The sequence below is a fragment of the Drosophila arizonae genome, chromosome 5, assembly GCF_054131065.1.
Source record: "Drosophila arizonae isolate 15081-1271.41 chromosome 5, UAZ_ARI_1.0, whole genome shotgun sequence".
NCBI classification, from domain to species: domain Eukaryota; kingdom Metazoa; phylum Arthropoda; class Insecta; order Diptera; family Drosophilidae; genus Drosophila; species Drosophila arizonae.
Window position 1 is genome coordinate 25,065,253 of NC_142925.1, and position 25,929 is coordinate 25,091,181.

Genomic DNA, 25,929 nt, shown 5'->3' on the forward strand with positions numbered 1-25,929 from the left:
AAAATGTTTGTATTCATCCTATGTATATACACAGTAAGTCTGAAGAGTCCAGGTCTAATAGTATTCCAATTATTATTATTATTATTCTCGATAAAAAAGTTATCGGATGATTTATCGAAAAAAAAATAAGATAAACTCGTACTGCGTATACACAAGTATGCATGCCAGATTTCATATCTCTAGCTTTTGTATCTTCTGAGAACGACGCACATATACAGACGGACAGACAGAGCTATATCGACTCAGCTCGTCGCCCTGATCAAGAATATATATGCTTTATGGGGTCTGCCACGCCACCTTCTGTCCGTTACATACTTTTTCACAAAACCATTATACCCTGATTTCCCATTTTCAATGGATTCAGGGTATAATTAAAGGTAGAAAATGGAAGAGGGGCTAGCTACGAGAGCGATATTATAATGTAAAGGTATAATCTCAGTATTTATGTGCATGATAATGACATGCTTTGAGTTATCCTGGCAGCTGTCGGGATGTGTGCAAGTCGCGATCATAGAATGTTAACTAACGGGGTCAACATTGAATTCCTTGCAGCAAAATGAGGATCGCTTCACCAGCTGTGAGTTCAATGTGGAGCGAAGCAAGCCAAACAAATTGGCTCCCAGCAGCAAAGCTCCGGCGGCAGCAGCAACAGCAGCAGGAGTTGGAGGAGGAGCTGGAACGGGTGCAGCAGCTGCAGCTGGCGCTGGCAGTGTGGTATGTCCTGGAAATGCGGCGGCCCTAGCAATGACAGCGCCTCAGTTGACCACCACGCCCACTGCCATAAGCATTGCTGGCTGCGCCTCCGGCACGGCGCTGGTCACCTTGGACGCTGACGCGGTGGCAGTTGACACAGGTGATCCGGAACGTGGCAACTGGACGGGGCGCTTTGACTTTCTGCTGTCGCTGCTGGGCTACTCCGTAGGCCTTGGCAATGTCTGGCGCTTTCCCTATCTGTGCTACAACAATGGGGGCGGTAAGTGCTCGCCATATGTGTCCTTATTGAACGTCCTGTGCTAAACCAATTACGCTTGCAGGTGCGTTTTTAATACCCTTTACAATCATGCTCATCATAGCGGGTCTGCCACTGATGTTCATGGAGCTGTCGTTTGGCCAATACGCTGCTCTGGGCCCGGTGGCCATCTACCGACGCTTCTGCCCGCTGTTCCGTGGACTAGGCACTGGCATGGTCATTGTGTCGGCCATTGTCATGCTGTACTACAATTTGATCATCGCCTGGACCATATTCTATATGTTCGCCTCGTTTCGCACCCAACTTCCCTGGCAGAACTGCGAGCCTGAGTGGAGCACGCAGCGTGAGTAAACAAACTTAAATTGAGCTGAAGGCGCCAGAGCTGTGGTCAAAGCCAGCAATATTTGTTGGCAATAAATTAAGCGAACTGCAAGCTGACAAAACTGAAACTTTATCCAGGCCAAAACTTTGCCTTGCCCTCACAGAGGCAAACGTGGTTGTAATGCCCAAACGACACGGGCCATTGAAGCTAATGACCAAGTGGCAAATTGGCCAGCATATTTGATATACGTAGTTAATAAGTCACTTATTGTTTTATAATTTATTATATTCGTTTGCGCATTAAATTTGATTAGCATTATGACTTCCCAATACATCCGAATGGAGTGCGCTATTGAGTATTATTTGATAGCACCTATATGAAGACACACACATACATACATATCTCTGCACTATAGTTGTTAGTTTGTGCTGACTTAAGATAATAATTGTCCCGGCACATTGGGACGAAATTTTATTAATGGCATTAATTATGCTATCGGTAGCATATATTATATCATAAACATATATAGTCAGTCGTATGCAGAATGATTACTCATAGGTCATTTGATCTGTCGATAGTTAGACTCTGTCCAAACGACTGTATTAGGATATTTATGAGCATCCATAGCACATTTCAATCTTGGCCGTATCAATCGATAACAATAATTTGGTCTCCTATCATAAATTTTTACGTTCGACAGCAAAAGTTAGTGCTACGAGGCTGAATTTTCCATCTACGTTTTTTATTCTTTCGCAATCAACGCATACGTAAGCAATAAAAACAAGTTTTTCCTTTCTTTTGCTCCCAAAAATGATAATAATAAACAGGCAAAAGCAAGGACCACGGTGAAATATGCTACGCCTTGAAGTAGGCAATTGTTTTTGTGCTACTTTACGTCTGACATCGCAAGAGGCATGTCCGCTATGGGCGTGGCAGGGCAGCGTATATTGTGCGCGCCTAAGCGTGCATTTGATTTCTTTACACCGACATACACACACACAGGAATAGAGCTGTAATGCAAACACACAGGCACAATTTAAAATTTTGTCCGCCACGCGAAGGACATAAATCTTTAACGAGTATTGGAGAGGTGACAGTAGGCAGTCAGGGCTGTACGCGCGAACTAGGTGGCAAAAAGTAGAGTATTAGGTACAACTATAAAATACCATGGACTACAAGGTACATAAGGTCTATCGATTAAGCCAAACTGAATTAACGAGATGATAGCTGGCTGGTGCTGCTGCTGCTATGGTATATAATTATTGGGTATTTTATCTTTATCGGAATACCAATTTATCAGTTGAATTATAGCTATTGAACGGCCACTAGCAATATGTTCTTATATTGCATGTATATGAAACATGCCACAGATTTCATTTTCAGTAAATTCTCTTCATGCATGTGGCAATAGCAACTACGGCATATATAAAAGCTTGATAGGGTATTAGAAGTCGTTGCTTGAATATGTTACAAATCGCAGCTTGTTTTGCTGCTTTTTTATGCGACTCAAGCTGCGAACTTTGCTTATTTTATTGCGGCTGCCTCAGTAGCACTTAAACATGTATACACACCCATGCAGGCAGCACTAATACACGCACACACACAGACTGAAGTGGCACTGTGTGAGGGTGCAGCCCGTACAAGTAATAATCATAGCAACAACAGCTAACGCCATTGAAAGTTTTTGCATGAGCTTCAGCAGCAGCTGCCTCTACGCGCCACCCACGCCCTTTGCCGCTTGAGCCAACATGATTTAATATGGCCGTCATTGATGCAAAGCCATGGCCTAAAGCAGGGACACCAGCAACGCCAGCAACAACAACAACAACAACAACATCAACATCAACAGTGGAGAAAAAATACTCTGGCATTTCCGTTTTGTCGGTCGGCAATAGAAATCGATATGCGCAATTTCATTGTTAACTTCGCCCACATCATGCCCCTCTCGCTTGCATACCCATTACGAAAAGTGGGCTTAAAATAGTTTCATCGAATTGTAAGCACGTTGTAAGCAGTGGAGAACATCACAAGTTATATAAAAATAAATATTCTGTATGTATGTAGATTGTAGGCGAGTCGACAAACTCTAGTTTACCAGGAATATAATTTGGGAATGTATTTTGAAACCTGCATTCCGAGCTAGTTATTTCAAGGCTTTGGTTGTATACAGGGGCGTAGCGCGGTTTTCGCTAGTGGGGGTGACTCCTACTGAATTGCCGAATATACAGAATTGGATTAATGAGAATATTCTAATTTCCGATTTCCGCATTTCCGTACTCCATGGCCTAAAGACACTGTTCTCACTCCCACTAGACACTGATCGTATAAATTTCATGGTAAAATAATTTAGAATTCTTTTCAGGATAGGATTTCTCATTTCATTAGGAATGTTTTTTTGATAATGGAATTGCGTGCAAAGTATCTTTCCGCCTAATATACCATAGATAGGCGTTTTTTTAGTTCTCATCTTCGTCTTCTTCTTCTCTTGAGTAAGCTGGAAAATAGAAATACTTAAGATGACAAAAATTATGTCTAAACACTTTTTGACATTCAATCGGCAGCGACGGCTGCGGCTGCGGCTGCATGCCGATTCGCAGCCTTGTGCTTATGCTTTTTATAAGCTCTTTAGCACACACACACATACACACACATGCATACGCACAGAGTAACGCAGCCGCAATCTCAGATGGCAGACAAGCAATTTCTTTAGGATTTCATTTATTGACACTTTCACCTCGTCTCGCCAGTGGCTTTGGCCTCGTCTACATCGTCGTCTACATCGTCGTCTTCGTCTTCGTCTTCGTCTTCACATTCGCATTCTCGTCCTTGTCCTTGTGCTCGATTCTGGTTTCTTGTTGCTCGTCTCATCGAATTTTAGATGATAAATGTTTACTTTAGCCTCATGATTAAAATGTGTTTAACTTGTTTGTTCATTGATTGAATATCTTGCACTCTTAGCGCCAGCCTCAGTTTGCTTGTGACCCTCCAGACAAACACAAACAGCACACAATAACAACAACTCAAACACTTTCTCAGTCAATATTTTGCTGCGCGAAATCTTTCTTTTCTATTCACTCTGCTAATGCAGTGAAGGTACATAGTGGGCTTTGTATTTTATTTTCGTTTTTATTTGCCGCCATTATCTGCCGAGTATTAGTTTATGGCGCGGTCAATTAATAAATATGAGCAAACATTACAGGAAACCAATAAAAGAAATCATAGGGAGAAAAACTTAAAGATAAATACAATCCCAGATAGAAATAGAGCAGAAACTGAAACTTAACTCTACTCTATTACTAACTAACCTTTTAATCTGTTTTGACTAGGTGGCAGCCTTTTGCTTTGCATTAAACGGCTTATCTCAAAGGCGATTAACAGTATGAGAATTAGAATAACAAGCAACTGCAGCATTCTCTTTCTCCTATAAATTAAAATTTTATTTTATTTTGTTGGCAACATTTATTATATTCATATTTAAATACCCCGATAATTTTTGTTACTTCTTTATTTCAATGGAATAACGAAAGTGTCCTGCTTTCAATATGCAATTATTACCAAATAATCATCTCATTGGACGAGTACTCTAAGATTGTCATAATAATTTATTTATTTAGGATATATAGTAAAGCAACTGTTGTGATTATCCGCTATAAGCAAGTTCCGCATGTCTTTAGCTCATGATTATAGTTTATTTTGTTCTTAATTTTTGATAGCTTCTAATTGGGGCAATAAGGTTGTTGAGCTAATCAAAGTGAATGTTATGGACATAACTAACATGTGCCTGACACATGGACCAACAACAACAGTTAGTTAGTTAAAACTTTTATAGAACGAAAGAAAAAGGAATAAACAGAAATACAGCTGAAGGCGAATATCAAACTTAAAGGTCACAAAATTTAATGGCCATTTCCCTAGCTGGGCGACTTGGCAGAGGCTTATATAACAATCTTATCATAGTGTGATTGTGCGTGTGGCTGTGCGTGTGTATATTTGTAATCAAATGTAAGATGCCAACACGAGCACACACATACACACACACAGGCACAGTTGGCTGGGTAGACACGCTCGAGTTGGCCAAATTGAAAGGCAGACGGTTTTACCCTGCTGCCGCATTCACATAAACTTTTATATGATTTGTATCTGCGAGTCCTATCAGGTTATCCATCTCGTTCTTCCTCCTCTCTCTCTCTCTCTCTCTCTCGCTCTGTTTCATTGTGTGTGTGCGAATGTTTGTAATAAAATTAATTGCATAACAAATAAAGGCAGACAGGCAAATTAAACGGCGTGTAAACACTTTGAAGCCACCCACATCCCGAAAAAGAAAATAAAGTAAAATAAAATAAATAGGAAATGAAAAAGAAAATAAACGCAACTGCTGCGCCCGCAAAAACCACGAGAAATTCTGTTCAATTTTCTAGCTGTGAAGCGTTTGATTTTCATTTTGATGCTGATTGATTAGATGATGAATATGCTCTAAAAAGCACACAAACCTACATTTGTGGAAATGTGTATGTATATACATTTATATATATGAAAGGATCCATATGTTTTGCCTTGGCTTAAATGCCGCACGCCAACAGCTTTCTAGAGCGTGTCCTATGTGGCGTATGCGTAATGCGAGGCAATTGAATCAACGCTGATTGAGCTGGTCCCGACCCGTTGTCAGACGCTTTGATTAATTTGAATGTAGATGCACTGAAAAATTTTCCAAATTTAAGCTCAAATTAGGTAGTAAATTGGTACATTCGATTCCAAGAAATGGAAATTTTTAACTTTTTCTTCAACACAAATCATATGTGAATAATATATACAGGACACAATAGAAAATATTAAACAGAAATAAAAGGCTCGACGAGCTATTGCAACTCTGGCATGCTGCACGAAAGGTCGAAACTCAGCTTCAGAATCTTTTTGAAGCGCTTCAACAATCATAAAGTGAAAAGAAACCTATCTTATTTCAAAATATTTTGACAAGAAATATAGAAACTTTGAATCAAATACTTCAGTTAAAATGCGATTTATTTCCTCCATTTTCATTTTATCTTCTAGGAGCTAGATCTCTTTTATTGACACAGCGAAAAACGAAGATATAAATATAATATAATCGGGATATATTTGGACTGCGAGATGTATCAAAGAATGATATACCCCAATACCTATCAATTGGAAATAGTCATCGACCCAAGTCGAATAATATTGATTTTTGTACATTGCTGGCTGTAAATCGAAGCGCCTGCCTCTTCTAATCACGTTTGTTTCAGTCTAAATGCGATTTTGCTTTGAAAAGGGTTACAATTTGGCAGTAATCAAACGTGAAATGTCGATCGTAATCACGTGCTGAAACACACGGCTGCTGATTTGAAACATAATGGAGTTATCCAACTCCTGCTTCTTTTGCCCCGCCCACCCAGCTGGCAGCACCCAGAATCAACAGCCAACAGCCAGCTGTCGAGAGTGGCAACTGTACGTTTTGCTGAAATGTACCGTTAGCTCAACTTATTGGCAGCTACGTGAGCTGCATGGCGAATGTGCAAATTAATTGCCTGCCAGATTGCAGTGCCCGCCCCAATGAAAGTCATGTTAAAATAAAATCTTATTAGCAAACAGAAGAGGTCCAAAAATAGCAAATGACAGCTCTAAATGAAAATCAGATTGCTTTCGGCATGCCTCAGTGTCAGTACGGTCTATTAGCCAGCCAATGGCTTGCTGCAGTGGGGCATGTGGCATGCACCTTGACTCAGCAGTTGCTGCCACATTTCATTTCCGCACCAAACACACAAACTGTCGAATTGCACTAGCTCTAAACTTGGCAAGCGAACGGCCACAGCAGTCAGCATTCGGCAGCAGGAGTCGGCAGCAGGAGTCGGCAGTCAGCAGTCAGTTAGTCATTTTTGCGGTCAACCGCTTGCCTCGTTAGTCAACTGAAAGACCCAAAAAACTTTGGATTTTGCACAACCACACACACAAACTTACATACATGCATATGCGAGCTAGACCAGCCGCTCATAAACATCAGCTTACACACTTTTTTTTTTTTTTTTGTATTTTTGCACAAACTCATACGCCCTGTGTGGCAGACATGGAGCGTCGCAACTCAAGTGTCAGAATCAGCCGCTGACATTGGCGGCGACTTTTTGGCAGCTGGATTAAGCAGCGCGGCCACAAATTGCTGGCGCGAGGTGTGCCAAAGTCGTTGAAAACGCGGTCTTTACCCAGCTCCTCATTTTTGTGCTTCATAAGGCGCTTTAAGTTTGTTTTAGGCCTCGGCGGAGCCGTCGAGTTATCCAGCTCTCATTTGTTCTGTGATCCGCTCATATAATATTTACTTAAAATTCAGTGCACTTTCCTATTACTCTAAATAATAAAAGTACAAATGGCCTTGTTCGCAATCAACTTAGTCAGCGTTTCTATTGAACTTTATGCACTTTCGTCAATATCAAGCATCGATTTGCTCTCGCCTCAACTCCATAAAGCGCGCTCTTCAAATTTAATCAGGCCTGGGTCAACAACTGAAACTCGTTGCTCCCGCTGTCATAGGGGCTGACAAACCCTTTAGACCATTTAACCCTTCTTACATACCCTGCATCAACAAAGGCTTAAAACGGCTATATCCGACTGTTGATATGTGAAATTATTACAAATCTAGCATTTATATGTAGTTCACTGAAGGGTATCTCAAGTGATTAGAATTGCTCAATTTGAACGATGGATAATTTACTAAATAAATAAAAGGAAAGCCCTCATTCGTGATAGATATATTCAAAACAAGGAACCCTTCAGAGTTTCTTAAAATGAATCCGCAAGAAGAATTGAAGTCTACTTAAACTTTGTTATTGGTTTTTAATGATAATCAGATGATCAAATAAAGTAAATCGGAGCTGAAAACCAAGCTCATCTATATACTATTTTATCTCGATAAGTATCTACTCCCCTATCGTAAATGAAAGTATGAAAGTACTTTATTTATTTTTGTTACAGGGTGTTTCATAGCGTCATACTCCGACAGCTTCTTATTTTCTGCTTTCTGTTTGCTCGCTGACAACAACAGCAGCAGCAGAGGCTACAACAATAACAGTCTACCCTTTTCATGTTTTCCACTGATTTGCTACTTTGTCCTTTTAATTATGAAGCCGCACCAAAGTTGCCATGCTCGTCCTTTTTTGTTGTCCTTTCGCACACATTCGAGTCCCTTTCAGCGCTGCTATTTCCCTGGCTTTTTCAGCATCCTCTTGCTGTTCCGGCAAATAGTTCATAAATATTTAAAAAGCTGCTGCCCCTTTATGCATAATTGAGTGACTGACTGTCAGCTTGCTTCGCCCAGTGGAGCGGGACTCGAGTCCTTGTTGTTTCTAATTCCGTTTTTCTGTTTGCTTCTGTTTTTGTTTGCATCGTGCTCTTGCTCAATTTGCTAACTAGTTGATGGGCCTTACAGATTGCTTCTCCTACGTGGCGGCCGATCAGTGTGAAGCGATTAACGGCACCTACTATCTCCGGCAGTGCTACAATTCCACCTACGCAGAGGCGAACAATATTACAGGCCTAGCCCTACACGCCCTCAAGCGTCCTCCAGCCGAGGAGTACTTCAAGTGAGTGACCATTCCCTATTCAGTAGCGTCTAAGTCCATAGCCTTAAATACAGACTACTCTTATCTACTGTGTTCTCATCTTCCGCAATCTCTCCTCTCTTTTCAGCAATTTTGTGCTGGGCCTGTCGGCGGGCATCGAGGAAACGGGCAGCATTAAAATCTCTTTGGCCGCCTGCCTGCTCATCGCCTGGGCCATTGTCTTTCTGTGCCTGTGCAAGGGCGTCCAGTCATCCGGCAAGGTCGTCTACTTTACAGCGCTCTTTCCGTATGTGGTTCTGGTCATACTCTTCTTTCGCGGTGTTACCCTGCCGGGCGCCAGTACGGGCATATTATTTTATCTTACGCCCGATTGGAAGCAACTGGCCAACGCTCAAGTGAATCACCCTACCCAATCAATGCCTTTACCATATTGTTGAAATTGTACATCTCCTTTACAGGTCTGGGGCGATGCGGCAGTGCAGATATTTTTTGCTTTGAGCCCTGCGTGGGGTGGCCTCATCACACTCTCCTCATACAACAAATTCTCCAATAACTGCTACAAGTATGTATGATGTAGTCTTATGTCTTAAGCTATATATCTTAAAAGAGTTTCAAATAAAGTCTGTGTTTCGATCAAAGAACTGATCCGTAATCTAAATAAAGAGTAGTTCGGTGTGGCCGTATCGACTCAGGTTCAATTCTCCATTTGTCGGGTAGCCCAAACTATTATATTTTCTAAAGTCAGTCGCACCTAATCAAAAAGTAAACGTGAACGAATCCTGCGAAAGCATAATGAAATGATTAGTCACATTTACAGACTTGGCTTAATCGATATTACATATATATTTTAGCTGGCTAAGCCATAATAAATCCGGTCAGCTCAGGAGCTCCTAGCACCCGAGTTCTTATAATTGAATATTTTGATTGCGTTCCCAAATAATATTAATAAAATACCATTAAAATCAAACACCAATAAATTTGCTTATCTTTCAGGGATGCTCTCATTGTTGCCTTCTGCAACATAGCCACCTCATTTTTTGCGGGTCTAGTCATATTTTCCATAATTGGATTTCTCGCACACGAACTGGACGTGGAGGTGAAAAAGGTTGTGGATCAGGGCGCCGGCTTAGCATTCATTGTGTATCCGGAGGTGGTCACACGTCTGCCCATCTCACCTGTTTGGTCTGTGCTGTTCTTTGTCATGCTGCTCACCCTCGGCCTGGACTCGCAGTTTGCTTTGATGGAAACCGTAACTACTGCCATTTTGGACAAGTTTCCAAATCTGCGACAATACAAAACTTGGGTTGTACTCTTTGTGGCCATATTTGGTTACACTGGCGGACTCGGCTTTACCACCAATGTGAGCATATCTGCAATATCCCCAATGATACCAATTGATTTACACGTCATTTTCCGTAGAGCGGCATGTACTGGCTGCAGCTGATGGACAAATACGCCGCCAACTGGTCTGTGCTGCTTATAGCAATCTTGGAGTGCTGGCTCATTGCCTGGATCTATGGGTCACAGCGATTCCTCAACGACATCCAGGGCATGATTGGCAAGCGATCGCGCCTATGGAACTTCTTCTGGGGCTTTATGTGGCGCTATATAACGCCAGCAACTCTATTGGTAAGTTGGTAAGCTGATGCAATAGCTCCTGTCATCCATTATCACATAAACGGCATTTAAATTATGATGAACAAGTTTTATGCGGCCCAAGTCGATCTGCTTAGCTTATACAATAGTATATTACATAGTATATCTTACAGTATGAAAAGAATCTCTAGCGCCATCTATCGACATCTATATATTGTGCCAATCACAATCACGATGGCCAGCTGCATTAACTATCGGCGTGGAGTGTCATCGATATTTTGGCCGATTACACTGAGAGATGTTACCAAACTGAGTAGTCTAGTCGGCGCGCACTTTCCTTCCATTGAGGCTTCAGGCTGAAGCTCGCCAATGAGGCTATATTTAATATGTAATAAATAATCGATCAATCAACCAAAAAATGATTACATTTCCTCAAATTTCTTACAGAGGATAAGTCAGTCACAATATTAATGGCTTCAATAGCATAGTATTTACAGTCCTATCAACTTGACCCCTATACTCTTTTGTGTATCTATCGAATAATTTTAATATCTTTTCATTTACAGTTCATTTTATTCTTCAACTGGGTGGAGTACAAACCCGCACAATATGGCCATTACATATACCCTTTATGGGCGGATATTGTGGGCTGGATCGTAGGTCTATTGCCGGTACTAATCATAATTGCTGTCGGCATGCAGCAAGTGTGCAAGGCTCCAAGCCATCTTGGTTTCAAGGAGCGAATCAAGCATCTCATGAAACCCACCGCCGAATGGGGACCTGCTGGCAGACCCTGTGTCAATTTGCATGCCGAGCGTTATCAAAGTCAGAACTACGATGGTGTGACCAATACTCAAATACTGATAAGTGGAACACCAGCGGAAGTTATGCCCTACGAGGACAACAGCCAAGACAATGGCAGCGGCAACGCCAATGACAACGCCAACAGCAATGGCAATGGCTATCGGGATGAGGTATTGCAACTCTGAGAGCGGGTTAAAGCATCCTCGTCAGCGATGGCCGCCAGCGTTGACGTTGAAGTGTTGCCCATGACGGTGGGTAAGCTGCCCGGGCCGAGCATATTGAAGACATCGGCCAGGCACAGCAGCAACAGCAATCAGCAGCAAGTTCAAGCGGAGAACGGGCGTAACAACTCCATACCGACGGCGAATCCCAGCCGGCAGCCGCTCGTTGAAGCGGACAATGATGTCAAAAAAACACCAGGAACAGTTGCAGCTACCACGAAAGTTTTGTCTACAGGCACAATGAGCAGCGGGCGTGAGTGCAACACCATGTCTACTTTCAGCGCTTTTGGAACGGAAACTGTGCCTGACGACCCAGCCAAGCCGAAGACAACAGCTGATGTTGTTGCCAGCACAGAGGCCACAGCAGCAACAACTAGCAATATCGCAGCGATGCCAGCTGGCACGAAGCCAAATACAGCTCTGACTACTTTTATGCCGACCACAAAGCCAATAACAACAGCTGTTGCTAACGGCGTTCCCAGCAAAGCTTCAGCAATAGATGCAAATGTGAGTGTTGCCAGCACAACAGCAACTGTTGCTGCAATTCAGAAGTCCCAAATAGTAGACACAAAGGGCGCGTTAACAAAGCTTAAGCCGAGCGTGACTGCTGCAAACAAAATTGGGAAGACGGCACCAACAGTTGCTGCGGTGACAGCATCCACATCAGTCATAGCCACCGACAAGTCAACAAAGATTATTACAACAATAGCGAAGCCCACTTCAAGTATTGCTACCAAGCCGACAACTGTTGCGTCAATAACCACAATATCTGTCAGTGTTACTGCCAACCCTCAAGTAATGACATCAGCAACTATCTTAATGCCAGGAACAACTGTAGCAAGTAATGTGCCAAAGACAACAGGAATGACATCTGAAATAGTTTCTAATAACGGGAATAAAACCTCCACAACAGCAGCAACTGTTGCAAGTATTGTGCCAAAGACAGCAGCTGCAACAACAGGAATGACAGCGTCACCTGTTGCTAGTAACGTGACTACAACATCCACTATACCAGCAACCGTCGCAAGTAACTTACTGAAGACATCAGCTACAACAACAGCAGTTACATCTTCAACTGTTGGAAGTAATGTGACCAAAGCATCAACAGCAACTGTTGCAAGTAACGTACCAAAGACAATAGCCGTTACATCGACAACTGTTTCAAGTAACGTGACCAAATCATCAACACCGGCATCTGCTGTTGCAGGTAATGTGCCTAAGACAGCCGCAGCAACAACAGCAGTGACATCAATAACTGTAGCAAGCAACATGACTAGCACAACAACATGTAATGTGCCAAAGACAGCAGCACCAATAGTAGTTGCTGCCAGCAACACAGCAACTACCACGAAGGCATCGTGTTCACAAGCAACTGTTGCTACCATACCCCCTGCTGTTCGTGGCAGTAATTCCCCAGCAGTTTCGGTAACAATTCCAACACCAGCAGCATCTGTAGGGACATCAGCAACAGTGAAATTCTCAACAGCAGCATCTACACCAAGTACCACGGCCACATCATCTACAAAGAAAGTAACAGCAACAGCAAAGCCCGCAACAACAACAACCGCTTCAAAGCCAGCATCACCTACCAAAAACGCTACGACTTTCCCAACAACAGCAAGTCTCACAGCAAGACCGCCTTCTAAGAGGATCACAACATCCCCATCATCAGCATCGACATCAACTCCGAAGTCCTTAGCAACATCTCCTACTAAAAGGGCAACAACGTTCCCAATATCTGCAACACCAAAGCCCACAGCAACATCGCCCACTAAAAAGGTCACCACATTCTCAGCAACAACAACATCGCCCACAAAAAAGTCCACAGCATTCACAGCAACGGCAACGGCTGGTAAAACCCAAACAAGCAAATCAGCAACAGCATCCATTAGCAACAGCAGCAGCAGCAGCATGTCCCCGAAGCAGAACAAGCCAACGGCAACAGCAAGCTCAGCAAAGACAACATCAAATACTGCAGCAACAGCGAGCAAAACGAAAGCAACTGCAACACCTAAGAAATAGAATGAAGCTCAACTCGAAACCTGACATAAACTGTAGTTCCAATATTGAACACTATTTTTCTAAGTACCTATTTAAACTTATGTAAAGGAGCTCGAGCTAAGCGAAACATTGTTTTTAAGCCTATATATATACATATGTGTGTTATATATATACATATATGGATATTTATATAAATGTTATACGCCTATGTGTTTATATAGATGTAGATTTTATAAATATTTATTTGTATCACATTTACTTTGGCACCGAACAGCTACAGAAATTAAGTGGAAATTGCAACACTTTCAACAATTTTAAATAGTTTCCAAGACTTAATGAACATTTGCCAATATATAGAAATTGTTTTGAATAAGTATGCATTAAAGAAATGGAGAATGACTAGAAAGTTTAGGAGCACCGAAAACCAAACACCCTTGTAGTATAATATTTTGTATAAAGAACATTTAAAGTGTATGTCTAATAATTTAAACTTAATACTTTATTAACATATGAATTACAATGTATCGTCAAATGATTAACATGTGTATATGCCGAGGCCCGAAGGTACTCAAGTTAGTCGAAAGTAACTAACTTTAAGTATAAATTATTATCGATAATAAATGCCATGCTTATATGAGATCCTGATCAAGAATATATATTCTATATTAGATCTGACACTCCTGCCTGTTACAGACATTTTCAAAAAAATATTCTCTGAAATCCCATTTACAATGATTTAACGATATATAAAATCAATCAACCAAATCCAACTGGGCGAAATCTTGGGATATATCATGTTAATGGTGAAGGTAGCAATACATCAATACATATTGTACTAAAATTAACTTAAAATATTTTATTATTATTTTAGTTTCATATAAGTTTATTTTTAATATCCACTACAAGGGTATTCAAGCAGCAAACATTTGAAAGGTGCTTGCTAGCCACAACACTAGCTACAATGACTAGTATACCTATAAACACTATGCAACTATGTTGTAATAGTTCATTAACAACTAATTTATGTGCTCACTGTTCCCCTAAGTATTATGTTGAAAGACTCAATGCAATTACCAAAAAGTTAACGTAGGTTTTAGTAAATCACAGAATGGCTCGTTTGATTGTTGTGCGATAGAAAAGGTGTCTATATAACATATAATATATACATATATCCCGATTATATTTAGCCGTATTCTGTACCTATTGGTTATATTAGATACATTAGAAAGAGCAATGTGCAAATGCAATGGAAATAGATACATTTATACACATATATACAATATACCCAATATATATATACATATATTTAAATAACTACGTATACACAAGAAATACTTATTTTTACTGCAAATGTTCTTAATAATATATTTTAAACATTTTTAATGAATTTTTATAAGGCTTGCAATTTGGGCAAAGGTCAAGGCACGAGCTGGACTTTTATTATTTATGTTATTCACTTTGATTTAGGCTCCTATGCATGTTAGTTAATATTTATATATCTGTATATGTACACAGTTTAATGTAAAACTCTATTCTGATAGGCCTAAATAAATGAGAGACTCATGTACCTAATGAAATTAAGATACGAGTGGATTTTTCAGGATGCATAGACCTATGGATCTTACAGAAACAGCATAGACCTATGGATCTTACAGAAACAGCAAAACTAGAAACCTACAACTAATTCTAAGCAAGTATTTAGAAATGTTTTATGTGTATATGAGTAACTAAATAAATACCGAAAATCAAAAAACAATAATTAAACTAATGGAAAATAATAAGAAAGAATCTAATTTATATGGAAATTATTGTGTATTGTTGTTGAAATATACTATTTATAATATATATGTACATGTTATTAGATGGAGAAAAAAAATCAAAAAGCTGTGTGTTGCCCAAAACAAAAGAGGAAAACTAAAAACAAAAATAGAGTAAAGATTATATTAAAATATACCTAAAACATTTGTATGTGTTTGTACATCTAGCTAGTGGAAAAATAAATACAACAATAATGAAAACAAAAAGAAATAATAATAATATAAAAATATATAATATATATGATTATGATTTATGCAGAATCAAAAATATTTTAAGTGTTGATTTACAAAATTTGTAATTTAATTTTGTTAAATTTGTATGTTAAGTTTCCAACTAGACTCAAACTACTGTAAACCCGAAATTTGTGATAATTTTTTGTACTATGTTAAATTTTTGAACATTATGTATTGTCCACGTATAGGAATAGAACTTAGTTATATAAATATATAGCCAATGAGCAAGTAAGGATATTAACAAAACAGGAATTTTATTCAATTGTTGTTCTTGAGTTGTTGTTTTTAGCGCAGTAGCTGTGACATAATATTACGAATTAAAGTACCTAGAATAAATTTACAAAATATGTGCTACATATATATACATTAATGATAGCCCAACTGTTAAAGTATTAACCCATTGTCGCATGTCGTTTGTTTATGTGAATGTGTATGTACCTGTAAAAGCTACTAAATTATTAGAAATAAATAGAGTATATATAATATAATGAAATTATCAACAATAATCTAAATATGGAAATGTTAAATGGCTGTTAAAAAAATGTAAAATATTTATATGATCAAAATGCAATTGAAAAACTCATACATATGTACATATAAAAATGAGCTAAATATTTTACGATAAGCAAATCGAAAGCAATTTGCTCAAATCAAAATTTTTGTTTATTCGTACCTAAATAAAGAATATCTAGCTAAAGCTGTCAATTCCGGCAAGATAATTGTTAGCAGTATGCTCAATTATTTGTGAATGAAGATAGCAGATAAGAGAGGTTACTTTAAAAAATAAAAATTAAATAATCAATTTTCAGTTCGAATCTATAGGAGCTTCAAATTTTTTACGAAACTTTGAGCTACGAAAGGTATAAATAAATCCGAATAGTTGAGGAATTATTACAAAATTCATATCGTTACATTAAGCTTATAAAAACCCAAAATAAATATACGATAAATCTTTAAACTGTATACTGTAATCTTGAAAAAATTTAACTCCACCCACCTTTTTAATACGCTCGATCTACAATAAAAACCTCATTGAAATGCAACACTTTGAAATGAAGATCAAATGAATATAATTATATAGATGAACATAAAGATAAATATGTAGGTATATATACACACACATATATGCCGTAAAATAGAATTGATGTATTAACTATAAAATAAGTGAAACTTAAACAGAAATGCAATTGACAAGTTATTTTATGTAGCAGTCGGCATTGGTCGACTTGATGATGCCCTATACCTAAATAACTTCAATGATTTGATATTACTTAAATATCTTCAGTGTTCTTGGAAAACTTTATTCTTCGACATGGGGCATACTGAAAAGTAGACTAAAACAATGTTCACAACTTCAAATGTTGTTAAAAACAGTACAATTATTTTGTATGTATTATTACATTTTAATAATACTTGAGAACTCTTCTCATTGTCCGATCAAAGTGTATATATTGATAATTCAAATAACTTTCGAAATAATTGTTATATGTAAATGCAAAAATGTATATGCGTAAATGTATCTATGTTTTAAGCAGTTATTGAGCAAATAATTCTTATATTAACAAAATATTTTGCTGTTCATGTAAAAGCCGATGATGCGCTTTAAAAAGTATTTGTAAATGTAAAATTGAAAGTTCGATCGAAAATTCCAAAGCGGCCAAAAAACCAAATGTACTAAATATATGTTACTATATATAAGAAATATGATTGTATTATTAGATAATTTATGAATAAATATTTATGGGTTTTAACAAAACAATGAATTGAGAAAAAAAATTTAATTATGGAGGGAAACAAGGATGATAGTTTTCCCACGGATTTGATAACCGTTATGGGCACCGAAGGCGTAATTCCCACCAAATTTAATCTGCCTACTCTGACATAAACGGTATTAATTATAATCAAATTAATCCGGCCAAAGAGAGTGGCTCTATAAATATGAAAATGCACGTACGGTACCGCAACGGCAAAGATAGATGAAAGACACAAATCACTTTCGTTAGGCAGATTTGAACCTGTGGTAACTCGCATGACTATGCCTTAAAGTAAACGGCATGTTGGCGAGCGACACCACGAACGCATCTTAGACCTGAAGGTCTAAATTTAGTTTTGTTCAAGAATAACATTTGAGCACAATTCTGTGTACACTTTGCACTGCTTCTATACAACTGCTTTAAATACTGCTTTACATGTACTGCTTTACATGCTTAGTATATCCAATTGGAGCTGCTTTAAACAGCGTTGCAAATTTGATTTCATTGCAAATTACCAAACATTAAAACGAGTAAATTTTACGTTGTGTAACGACTTAGGGCTTGTATAAAAAAGTATTTATCGCATACGCTCAGTGGATAATAAGTGCATTACTACCAAATGGCTTCGAGATCGCTCCGTCTACTACTGCGCGCCTTTCCACTAATAATGGCTGTGGCTGAGAAAATGGTTACCACTTATAAATGGTGCACGTCTGCCTCTGGTGGAAAATGCACCAACTGAACACAAAGTCAATGTATTTATGTTTTCAAGTCAAATAAAATCTCTTAAAACATAGTAGCAAACGCTTTCGAATTTCAAAGCTAAGGCATCATTTGAAATAGAGCTTATTAAGAATAGTCTCAAAATAGCATAAGCAAAATGCAAGGCTCCGACGCTCAGGTATATATATATATATATATATACATATATATCAATTTTCGCTTTTTCACTTTATTTGCTAATAATTTATATCAGCCGAAGCGCACTCAGAGCTATGTGAATGAGGCCTATCGTTTGCTTCTTGAGAAACCGGGCGTGGAGGAGGTGCTCATCATGAATCATTCGGGAGTGCCAGTCAAAACTTCAATGTCGCGCCAGGATGCACTGCAGCATGCCTGCCTCTATGACAACTTCCGTGAAAAGACCCAAGCATTCCTACAAAAGCTGGAGCCGCCGCAGACCCTAACTATGCTACGTGTGCGCACCAAATTGCATGAAGTCCTCATAACACCCGATGCCAAGATTACAATATTAGTTGTTCAAAATGCAAAGGATGCATATATGAAGTCCTTAGACCCTTAAATTATCGACTGTTTTCTAGAGGTCTATCGAACCCACACTGTTCTCCTTCGTTTTCATGTTCATGATCAACCAATAAATTCAGAGTGGTCTCTGCAGACTATATTTCCGGACAGAAACATATTATTTTCACATAACCCTCCACCCACAACTGTTTGCTTATCAATAGACCTGTTCGGCAACGTGGATAAACCTGCATTCTCAACTAACACTAATGCAACTCTTTCAGCACTCTCTAGAAGCTTCTTTTAGTGCTCAGCTGTCAACGCATTCGTTTAGCAACAGTTGTACGATTGGCTAGAATAATAATAATGAATATTCAATCAACTCTATGGCTTGTTCTGTCGTTCCTGCTATGTTCAGGCTCGCCTCCTGTACATTGCGACATTTCAAGTGCGAGCCACTACTCCCAAAAGGTGTCAAATTCTGTTCTGGATTTATACATTGACACCGACAGCATCAGCAGCAGCACCAACAGACACAGTGAAACAACAATGACAGTGACTCCTGACATTGTGCCCACACACATATATCCTTATTTGTTGCTGGCGCTGTGGGTTACATGCATAAGTGAGCAATCTGAATGAATACAAACTGATATTACTGATACGCTTATCCTTGCAGCCTGCGTCGTCTGTTGCTGCTTATACTGCAAGTGCCAGCAGGCGGAGAATATGACAGCGTACAACTCAAATGGCTTTGAGCTTCGGGAAGTGCATGTCCAGAATCATCCTTTGCCGCACGTCCAAGGATGCGTTTGCCTGGGCTGCTTGCAGCGGCAGATAGCCAAGGAGATGCAGCTAAAACGCGAATGCTAAACACAATTTTCGAGACGTTAAGTAACAAATATATAAGTTTATATTCAAGATTTGGCCAAATCTACATATATATGTATATAATACATATATTAAAAAAAGCTTACTTCTATTTAAACAATTAAATTCGTCTTTTTATCGAATGTCTTCAGGAACTTTTGTCTTATTGGATTGAATATTTTCATTCTTTGGATAGTTTCGTTTTAATAGACTTCAATAATAATACCTTAGCTGATTCGTAAGCAAATGTTGAGCATGTTTAGCGTCTATTTAATCTGCAGCTTGGATAGTGTAAGTTGATCTACATCCAGCGGGGAGAGACTCAGTTTCATATTAAACTGCGTGGCCAGCAGGCGAAGCATGTCGAACTCCTTGTCCGTGTACATTTTGCGACTCATATTGAGAGACTGCAAAGAGGAATTTTTGAACTCTTTCAACTGCGATTCGAATTCGCGTTTGAGCTGTTGATTTGAAACGTTTTCTTCAGATTTCTTCTCCGGCTGCTTTTTGACTGCCAGAGCGCGTGTCCAAATCTCACGCACAGACTTCTTATATTTACTAACACGCTGCTCCACTTTGATGATCTCCTCGCTAATCTCCTTGTTGTTTGGTTGTTTGGCTTGCGCCTGCACAAAACTTTTGCGTGCCTGCTCGTAATCCCCTAGCGCGGCCAAAGCGCGTCCTTCTTGGAACAGAGCCTTGCAGGAGGGCTGATTGTCAGTCAACCGCCGCAGAGCTTTCATAGCAATGCACACGCTCGCTGGTTTGTTCACCTTGTTGTTGCACACCATGAGGTTGGTGTAGAGAGTAATGAGCAGATCCCGCTGCTTGATCTCGTCCTTCTCATCAGCCAGGCGGCAATAGTTGAGCGACGCAATGGCCCGTTCAAAGGCCGCAACTGCATTGCGATAGGAGCCACGCTTCACACAATCCTTGCCATGCAAATGCATATCCTGCGCCTTTGGAAAAACCACTTCAAACTTGTTGCGATCCTCAGGGGCTATATTCTCCAGAGAGTTTTCATCGCCAATCAATGTGAATTCGATTACTTCAATTTTGAACAAACCATCCGCACGTGGTTTTATGCGCGGCGGGCAGCCCATTTCGTGGAACAGCAATTTATATGAAATGATAAACTCTGATTGCTCGTAGACGCTCATAGTGCGAACCGCAGCCTCGAGACCCTCGAGAACCATATGCTGGCCCGTTTCGAACTCAAATTTGGTTCCACGCAGCATAGACGAATCGAATGGAGCGGTCTGGCCCTCCCAGTATGCAGTGTAACGCAATGCCACGCGAGCCTTATCCGGAACGAGGCCCTGCTCCTTGATACCTGCTCGTGTAATCCGTTTGTAAATATACTCATTCACGGGCGTCATTAGTTTGCGCAGCTCCTCAAAGGAACGCGTCCATGGCGAGACGAGAGCCTCATGATCAATCGCCTCCTCATCAACATCTTCATCGTTGTCATCCACAACAAAGTCATCATAGGCAGTATTATTGTAATTGGCCGTATCTACTTCAAATTGTGTACCAGCATTTATCAAATCACTTAAAAGAAAATTATAACTATTGAATGAAACCTTACCACGTTCTTCTCATTAAACTTACGCAAATGATAATGGCTCCTTAAGCAATTGAGGGTTTGTATTGTAGGTGTCCTCCATTGCAATAGAAAACTGTGAAACCAAATGTTCTGTCGAATTTACAGCACGTTGAGCTTATAATTGGTAATATGACCTTGTGCGCAACAAGGAATACACGCACTTGTTTCAAGCAGCCTTTCGATAAACTGTTTCAACGATCTGTCATCGAATTGAGTCAGTGTTGTAAAGGACGTGCTTAAATCTGCGTTTGCACACTGACCCAAGTCCGTGGTTTGCATCAAGTGCTACAAACACATATATGATTAGAGCAATAATCATTAAAAATATACACTAATTTAAGTATTTATTTAAACATTTTCCTGAAAATGAACACAAATACCAGCTTACACAAATATCTTTTTTGGTGCATACAATATAATACAAAATAACAAACAAAAATAATAAACAAGGAATGCTCAATGATGGCGACAAAAACCAAGATTTAGTGGTTTTCATTAGAGGCGATACGATTAATATGCATTCGAATTTATGGGCTATTCTATAGTATAATTATATATAAAATCATTTCTAGTGAATCAATTGGGCATCGAACTAAAATATTCACTTTTTTAGAAGCTTATTCATTTCTTTGTTTTGTTTGACCAAATTAATGTCCACGCTCTCAATTTTGTAGTTCATATTGTCCAGCAAACTGTTCTGCGACTCAATTTCAGTGCCCAAATCAGTGGCCAAGAACTTGAGGCGAGACAGATTATCGCACATCTCATCAAGATTCGATTCCAGTTGCTGCTGAAAAGGGTTCGCAGCGCGTTGCTGAGCCTGCGCCTGGCGCTGATGAAAGGAACTTCTATCGTCTCGAATACCACTAACTGGATGATTGTCATACCGCTCTGTTGGTGACATCGGATGCTTGGGTATTGCGCCACCACCAACACCACCTGACATCGAATTGATATTTGAGTTGGTCTCCTGAGATACTTGACTGCCAGAAGGCGAGGCAGTGGCCGTTGGAGCATCCCGATTGCCCGACAAATAGTTCTTAAGGCCGCCAAAAACACTTTTTAATCCGTTCAAATGACGCTGACTAAATCGCAGTGTAGAGTTTATTTCATCTAACTGATTTGAGGTCTTCTCTAGTTGTTCCCGCTGCCTGGCCAGCTCCACAGCGGTTGCTCTACCCACATCCTCCGTTTCGTAGAGTAGACCTAATAACGAGATTATTTAATTGGTACGCCCACAAAATAAATATGTACATTTTGTTTATCTGAACATACCCAAACTCTTTTGCGTTGAGTCCAGTGTACGCTGCTCTATTTCTCTGCGCCTCTCTGCGTAGGCCTGTCTCTGTGCTGCGATTGACGAAGATGTTGATATCTCGTCATCATCTTCAAACGGATTCGTACTGCGTTGTGCCTTTCCTTCACTTGTTCGCGTGTTTCGCAAAAACAGGTCATCGTCTACGTCCGCAAACTTATCTATATCAAAATGATTATTCACTGGCTGCAGATAGTTATTGGCCATTTTTTAATTGCGTTTGACCAATAAGCACAATTTATAGACTAATTTAAATATGTTAATTTTGTGGTCACTGTGTCCAATTTAATTTTAATAAAATATTTTTTCTTTGTTGTTATTCGTTTTACTTATCGGATATACAATCGTTATCTAATAGAAATATCGATAGTTGGCTTACGATGATCAGAACAGTGCGCTAATAGATTTTTGTTGCTAACGCAACGGTATATGCACAACAGTGATCAATAATATGAAATAGTAGAGATTTGTCAGAATTTTCATATTTTTCTGGGTAAAACTCGTGGCATTTGATAACAGATGTATACAATTAATTATTATAAGATGCATTGGTTAGTGGAAACACTTAACTGTAAATATTCAAAGAATCGATTATACGATAAGTCATCTCTAATGTCAATCTACATACTAACACATCTCTACTGTATCGGACCGGACGGCTCCGTGTCCGCAATTTTTACGTTTATTTTAAACAAAAGAAAACAGATCTAAACAAAGGAAATAATTGTGAAAATTTAGCAAAAACATAACAAAATTAAAAGCGTATTTCCAAAATATACACAGAACACCTTGCTAACATGCACTGTCCCTTAAAAATTTTGACCGCGTCATGTGTCATCGTGACGCTCTTCGCTGCACAAAACGCTGCTGGTGACCGTTCTTCGACGGCAACGAAAAGAGTGTCGCAGGCAAATGGCAACTTAATCGAGTTGGACGAGGACAATTGGCATTTAATGTTAAATGGCGAATGGATGATTGAATTGTAAGTAAATCGAGCAATGGAAATAAACGAAAAAAATCAACGCAGACGCAGTTTGTGTGGGGTGTTGCCGGTAAGCAGATACTACAATAGCAATAACCAATAACAGAAACAACAACAGCAACGGTAAAGCTGGTGTTGGAGCTGGTTCTAGTTCTGTGGAATGTTGCATTCCGCTTAGTGATGTGCGTTGCACGTTTCTGATTGGCTACGTCATTTGCTGCGTGCCTGAGTCATGAGCCGGCAGCTGCGTTTTTACAGCTGTTTTCGGCACAAACAAAAAAATAAAATGAATAGTTTTAAACAAATATTGGAGCAACATAACCAAAAAATAGACAACGTGTGCCTAAAATTTCCTTTGGGAGATACAAAAATTCATGTTTAAATATGTACAAATATTATGCTAGAGATCTAGGCGTATGTCCTTATATACGGATTAAGAGGATGTGTTTGAGGCGAAGGCATCCAGCCTTACAAATAATAGGATGCCTATTTACTTATAGTCTCTTCTGTATAAAATTAAATTCTGAATATTAAGCGTTCATATAATAATAAATTACATTGTGCATATTCACATCTTTTTCCTGCAGCTTTGCTCCCTGGTGCCCTGCCTGCAAAAATTTGGCGCCAGTTTGGGAACGATATGCGAGCACAGCTAAGGATGTTAATGTCAATGTGGCCAAGATTGATGTAACCACATCGCCATCGCTTAGTGGACGCTTCTTTGTCACCGCCTTACCCACTATTTATCAGTAAGCTTAAAATATATATACGATATACAATTTGTAAATATTAATGATAATTTTGCATTTAACGCAGCGTGAAGGATGGAGAATTCCGACAATATCGTGGCGCACGCGATGCCGATGCTTTGTTATACTTCTTGAAAAAGAAGTCGTGGCAGAGTATTGAGCCGCTGTCCTCATGGAAAAAGCCCGACACCATTCATATGTCCCTTCTATCCTATTTCTTTAAGCTGTCGCACACATTGAAGGTACATAACCCATGCAATCGCTTGTTTACGTCTGCTTCGGTTTGATTATGTCGTAGCTTAGTTCAATGGACGCATGCGGAAGCTTATCTCGCGAGATTGGGCCAAGAGGTTTTATTCCATATATTCTCTATCTCCCAATGAACTGTAACAGTGGTGCAAAGCCGGTTTAATTAATTAAATTTACCAAATCGGGCTCAGTCATTGCTTTATAAGTTTCCGCACATTCCCAAGCTTTTGCATAATGAATATGTTATATATTGTATATACTAATAGCGCACACAAAAACTCTTTAAGGATTTCAACGCTCGCCTGCAAGAGGAATATGGATTGCCCACCTGGGGCTCCTATGCATTGTTTGCCATCGCCACAATATTTGTGGGAGCTGCCCTGGGGTTGATGCTTGTGTGCATTGTGGACTTTGTTTACCCTCCAAAGAAAGCACAGCGTCAGAGCTTCTCCGAGTCGCAGGAGCATCTAGCAGAAGGGGTAGAGGACCTAGCTACCGAGGAAATCGAAGATGATGAGGAAGCTGTCGAACATGAGGGACGCCACAGCGATGATGATGATGATGAGGAGGAGGAGGAAGAAGATGCCGAAGTAGAGGCGGAACAGAAGCAAAATAATGGTGACACTACAAATAAAAATAAGTCTGAAAACAAGGTAGAGAAAACAGCAGCAACAGACAAATCGGCCGGCGATGAGGCGTCTGAGAGCACAGATAAACCCAATACAGAACAGGTGCGCAAGCGTAAGCCCCGCAAGGCGGATTAGAGTATGCTCGAGGTATGCTGAGCGACGCGTAGGGTGGCAACAAAAAGACTAACATAACATTACAAAAGAAACAATCGAAACATTTAGCATTGTAACAAACCAACTTTATGCAATTTGTTGGTAATTGTAATTGAATTGTTCGATTTCGCGCACAATACGAGTAATTTTGTCTCATTTGAAATGTATTCCAATTGAAGCTGCAGCAGATTATTTCTCCCTCACGCGAAGACTTTGCTAGTAGCAAATATTCGAGTACCGGCAATCGCGTCCTAGCACCAACATGTATTTCATAATTATAAAGGAGTAACAATAATTAAATAATTAGTCATTTTATTTAACGTTTGCATTTCTCATGGCTTTCATAGTTTCACTTCTAATTAATGTGTTCACATTTACTTACAAGTAACCATATTTTTTCAATATTTTTAAATTTCCCGAATAAAACGGCAAACTGTATTAAATTTGTGTATTACAAATGAAATTGATGTGTCTTTCGTCAATAAGCTAATGCAAATATTGCATTTAAAACCTCTTGATCCAGCAAGATGCATTAAAGCGACCAAATAACATTCGAGCTGACATTAAATAAAATGATAATGCAACGAGAAAACTAAAAACTAAATTTTAAGAATTCAATTCATTGAAAAATAATAATATAATATATTAAAATCATTCAATGTGTATTTTACTGAAGTGTAATTCTATGTAAAACAATCACCATTAAACACTTTAAATAAAATAATATATACATTTATGTAACTACGTGTATTTTGTTAACTATATATATATATATATATATATATATATATATATATATATATATATATGCAAAAATGTGTCAGATTTGAAACACAATTAAAATTTA

At 39.2% G+C, this 25,929-nt stretch overlaps 6 protein-coding genes across 8 annotated transcripts in view; 4 read left to right on the forward strand and 2 right to left on the reverse strand.

Moving 5' to 3' along the window:
* Nucleotides 1-11,442, forward strand: part of GlyT (Glycine transporter) — a 35,874-nt gene extending 24,432 nt beyond the window's left edge. For both annotated transcript variants that reach the window (XM_018011115.2, XM_089470993.1), the window contains 8 exons: nt 553-973; nt 1,035-1,313; nt 8,725-8,878; nt 8,985-9,252; nt 9,316-9,419; nt 9,851-10,217; nt 10,277-10,486; nt 11,020-11,442. In XM_018011115.2, coding sequence (XP_017866604.2) covers nt 553-973; nt 1,035-1,313; nt 8,725-8,878; nt 8,985-9,252; nt 9,316-9,419; nt 9,851-10,217; nt 10,277-10,486; nt 11,020-11,442 — 2,226 coding nt within the window. The remainder of the gene's footprint in view (nt 1-552; nt 974-1,034; nt 1,314-8,724; nt 8,879-8,984; nt 9,253-9,315; nt 9,420-9,850; nt 10,218-10,276; nt 10,487-11,019) is intronic.
* A 27-nt stretch (nt 11,443-11,469) lies between these two features.
* On the forward strand, nt 11,470-16,569 carry LOC149268851 (uncharacterized). The gene has a single exon (XM_089470994.1). The coding sequence runs from the start codon at nt 11,470-11,472 to the stop codon at nt 13,498-13,500; it is 2,031 nt and encodes a 676-aa protein (XP_089327120.1). The 3' UTR covers nt 13,501-16,569.
* Nucleotides 16,570-17,846: 1,277 nt separating this feature from the next.
* LOC108616138 (dynein light chain roadblock-type 1) lies at nt 17,847-18,689 on the forward strand. Its single transcript, XM_018011114.2, has 2 exons — nt 17,847-18,185; nt 18,261-18,689. Exons 1-2 carry the CDS (start codon nt 18,165-18,167, stop codon nt 18,585-18,587), a joined length of 348 nt encoding a protein of 115 aa, XP_017866603.1. The 5' UTR covers nt 17,847-18,164; the 3' UTR covers nt 18,588-18,689.
* Nucleotides 18,690-19,419: 730 nt separating this feature from the next.
* shu (inactive peptidyl-prolyl cis-trans isomerase shutdown) lies at nt 19,420-21,207 on the reverse strand. The gene is made up of 2 exons (XM_018011107.2): nt 21,011-21,207; nt 19,420-20,950 (listed from the first exon to the last, which is right to left on the reverse strand). The coding sequence occupies exons 1-2, from the start codon at nt 21,064-21,066 to the stop codon at nt 19,666-19,668; spliced, it is 1,341 nt and encodes a 446-aa protein (XP_017866596.1). The 5' UTR covers nt 21,067-21,207; the 3' UTR covers nt 19,420-19,665.
* Nucleotides 21,208-21,332: 125 nt separating this feature from the next.
* Nucleotides 21,333-22,684, reverse strand: Snap29 (Synaptosomal-associated protein 29kDa). The gene is made up of 2 exons (XM_018011111.2): nt 22,281-22,684; nt 21,333-22,211 (listed from the first exon to the last, which is right to left on the reverse strand). Exons 1-2 carry the CDS (start codon nt 22,525-22,527, stop codon nt 21,607-21,609), a joined length of 852 nt encoding a protein of 283 aa, XP_017866600.1. The 5' UTR covers nt 22,528-22,684; the 3' UTR covers nt 21,333-21,606.
* A 242-nt stretch (nt 22,685-22,926) lies between these two features.
* On the forward strand, nt 22,927-25,397 carry LOC108616134 (thioredoxin-related transmembrane protein 1). Of its 2 annotated transcripts, none has more exons than XM_018011108.2 (4): nt 22,927-23,302; nt 23,890-24,051; nt 24,119-24,293; nt 24,567-25,397. In XM_018011108.2, exons 1-4 carry the CDS (start codon nt 23,118-23,120, stop codon nt 25,062-25,064), a joined length of 1,020 nt encoding a protein of 339 aa, XP_017866597.1. In that variant the 5' UTR covers nt 22,927-23,117; the 3' UTR covers nt 25,065-25,397. The 2 variants fall into 2 exon arrangements, with proteins under 2 accessions (XP_017866597.1, XP_017866599.1); XM_018011110.2 differs by having other exon boundaries at nt 24,588-25,397.
* Nucleotides 25,398-25,929: the final 532 nt, after the last annotated feature.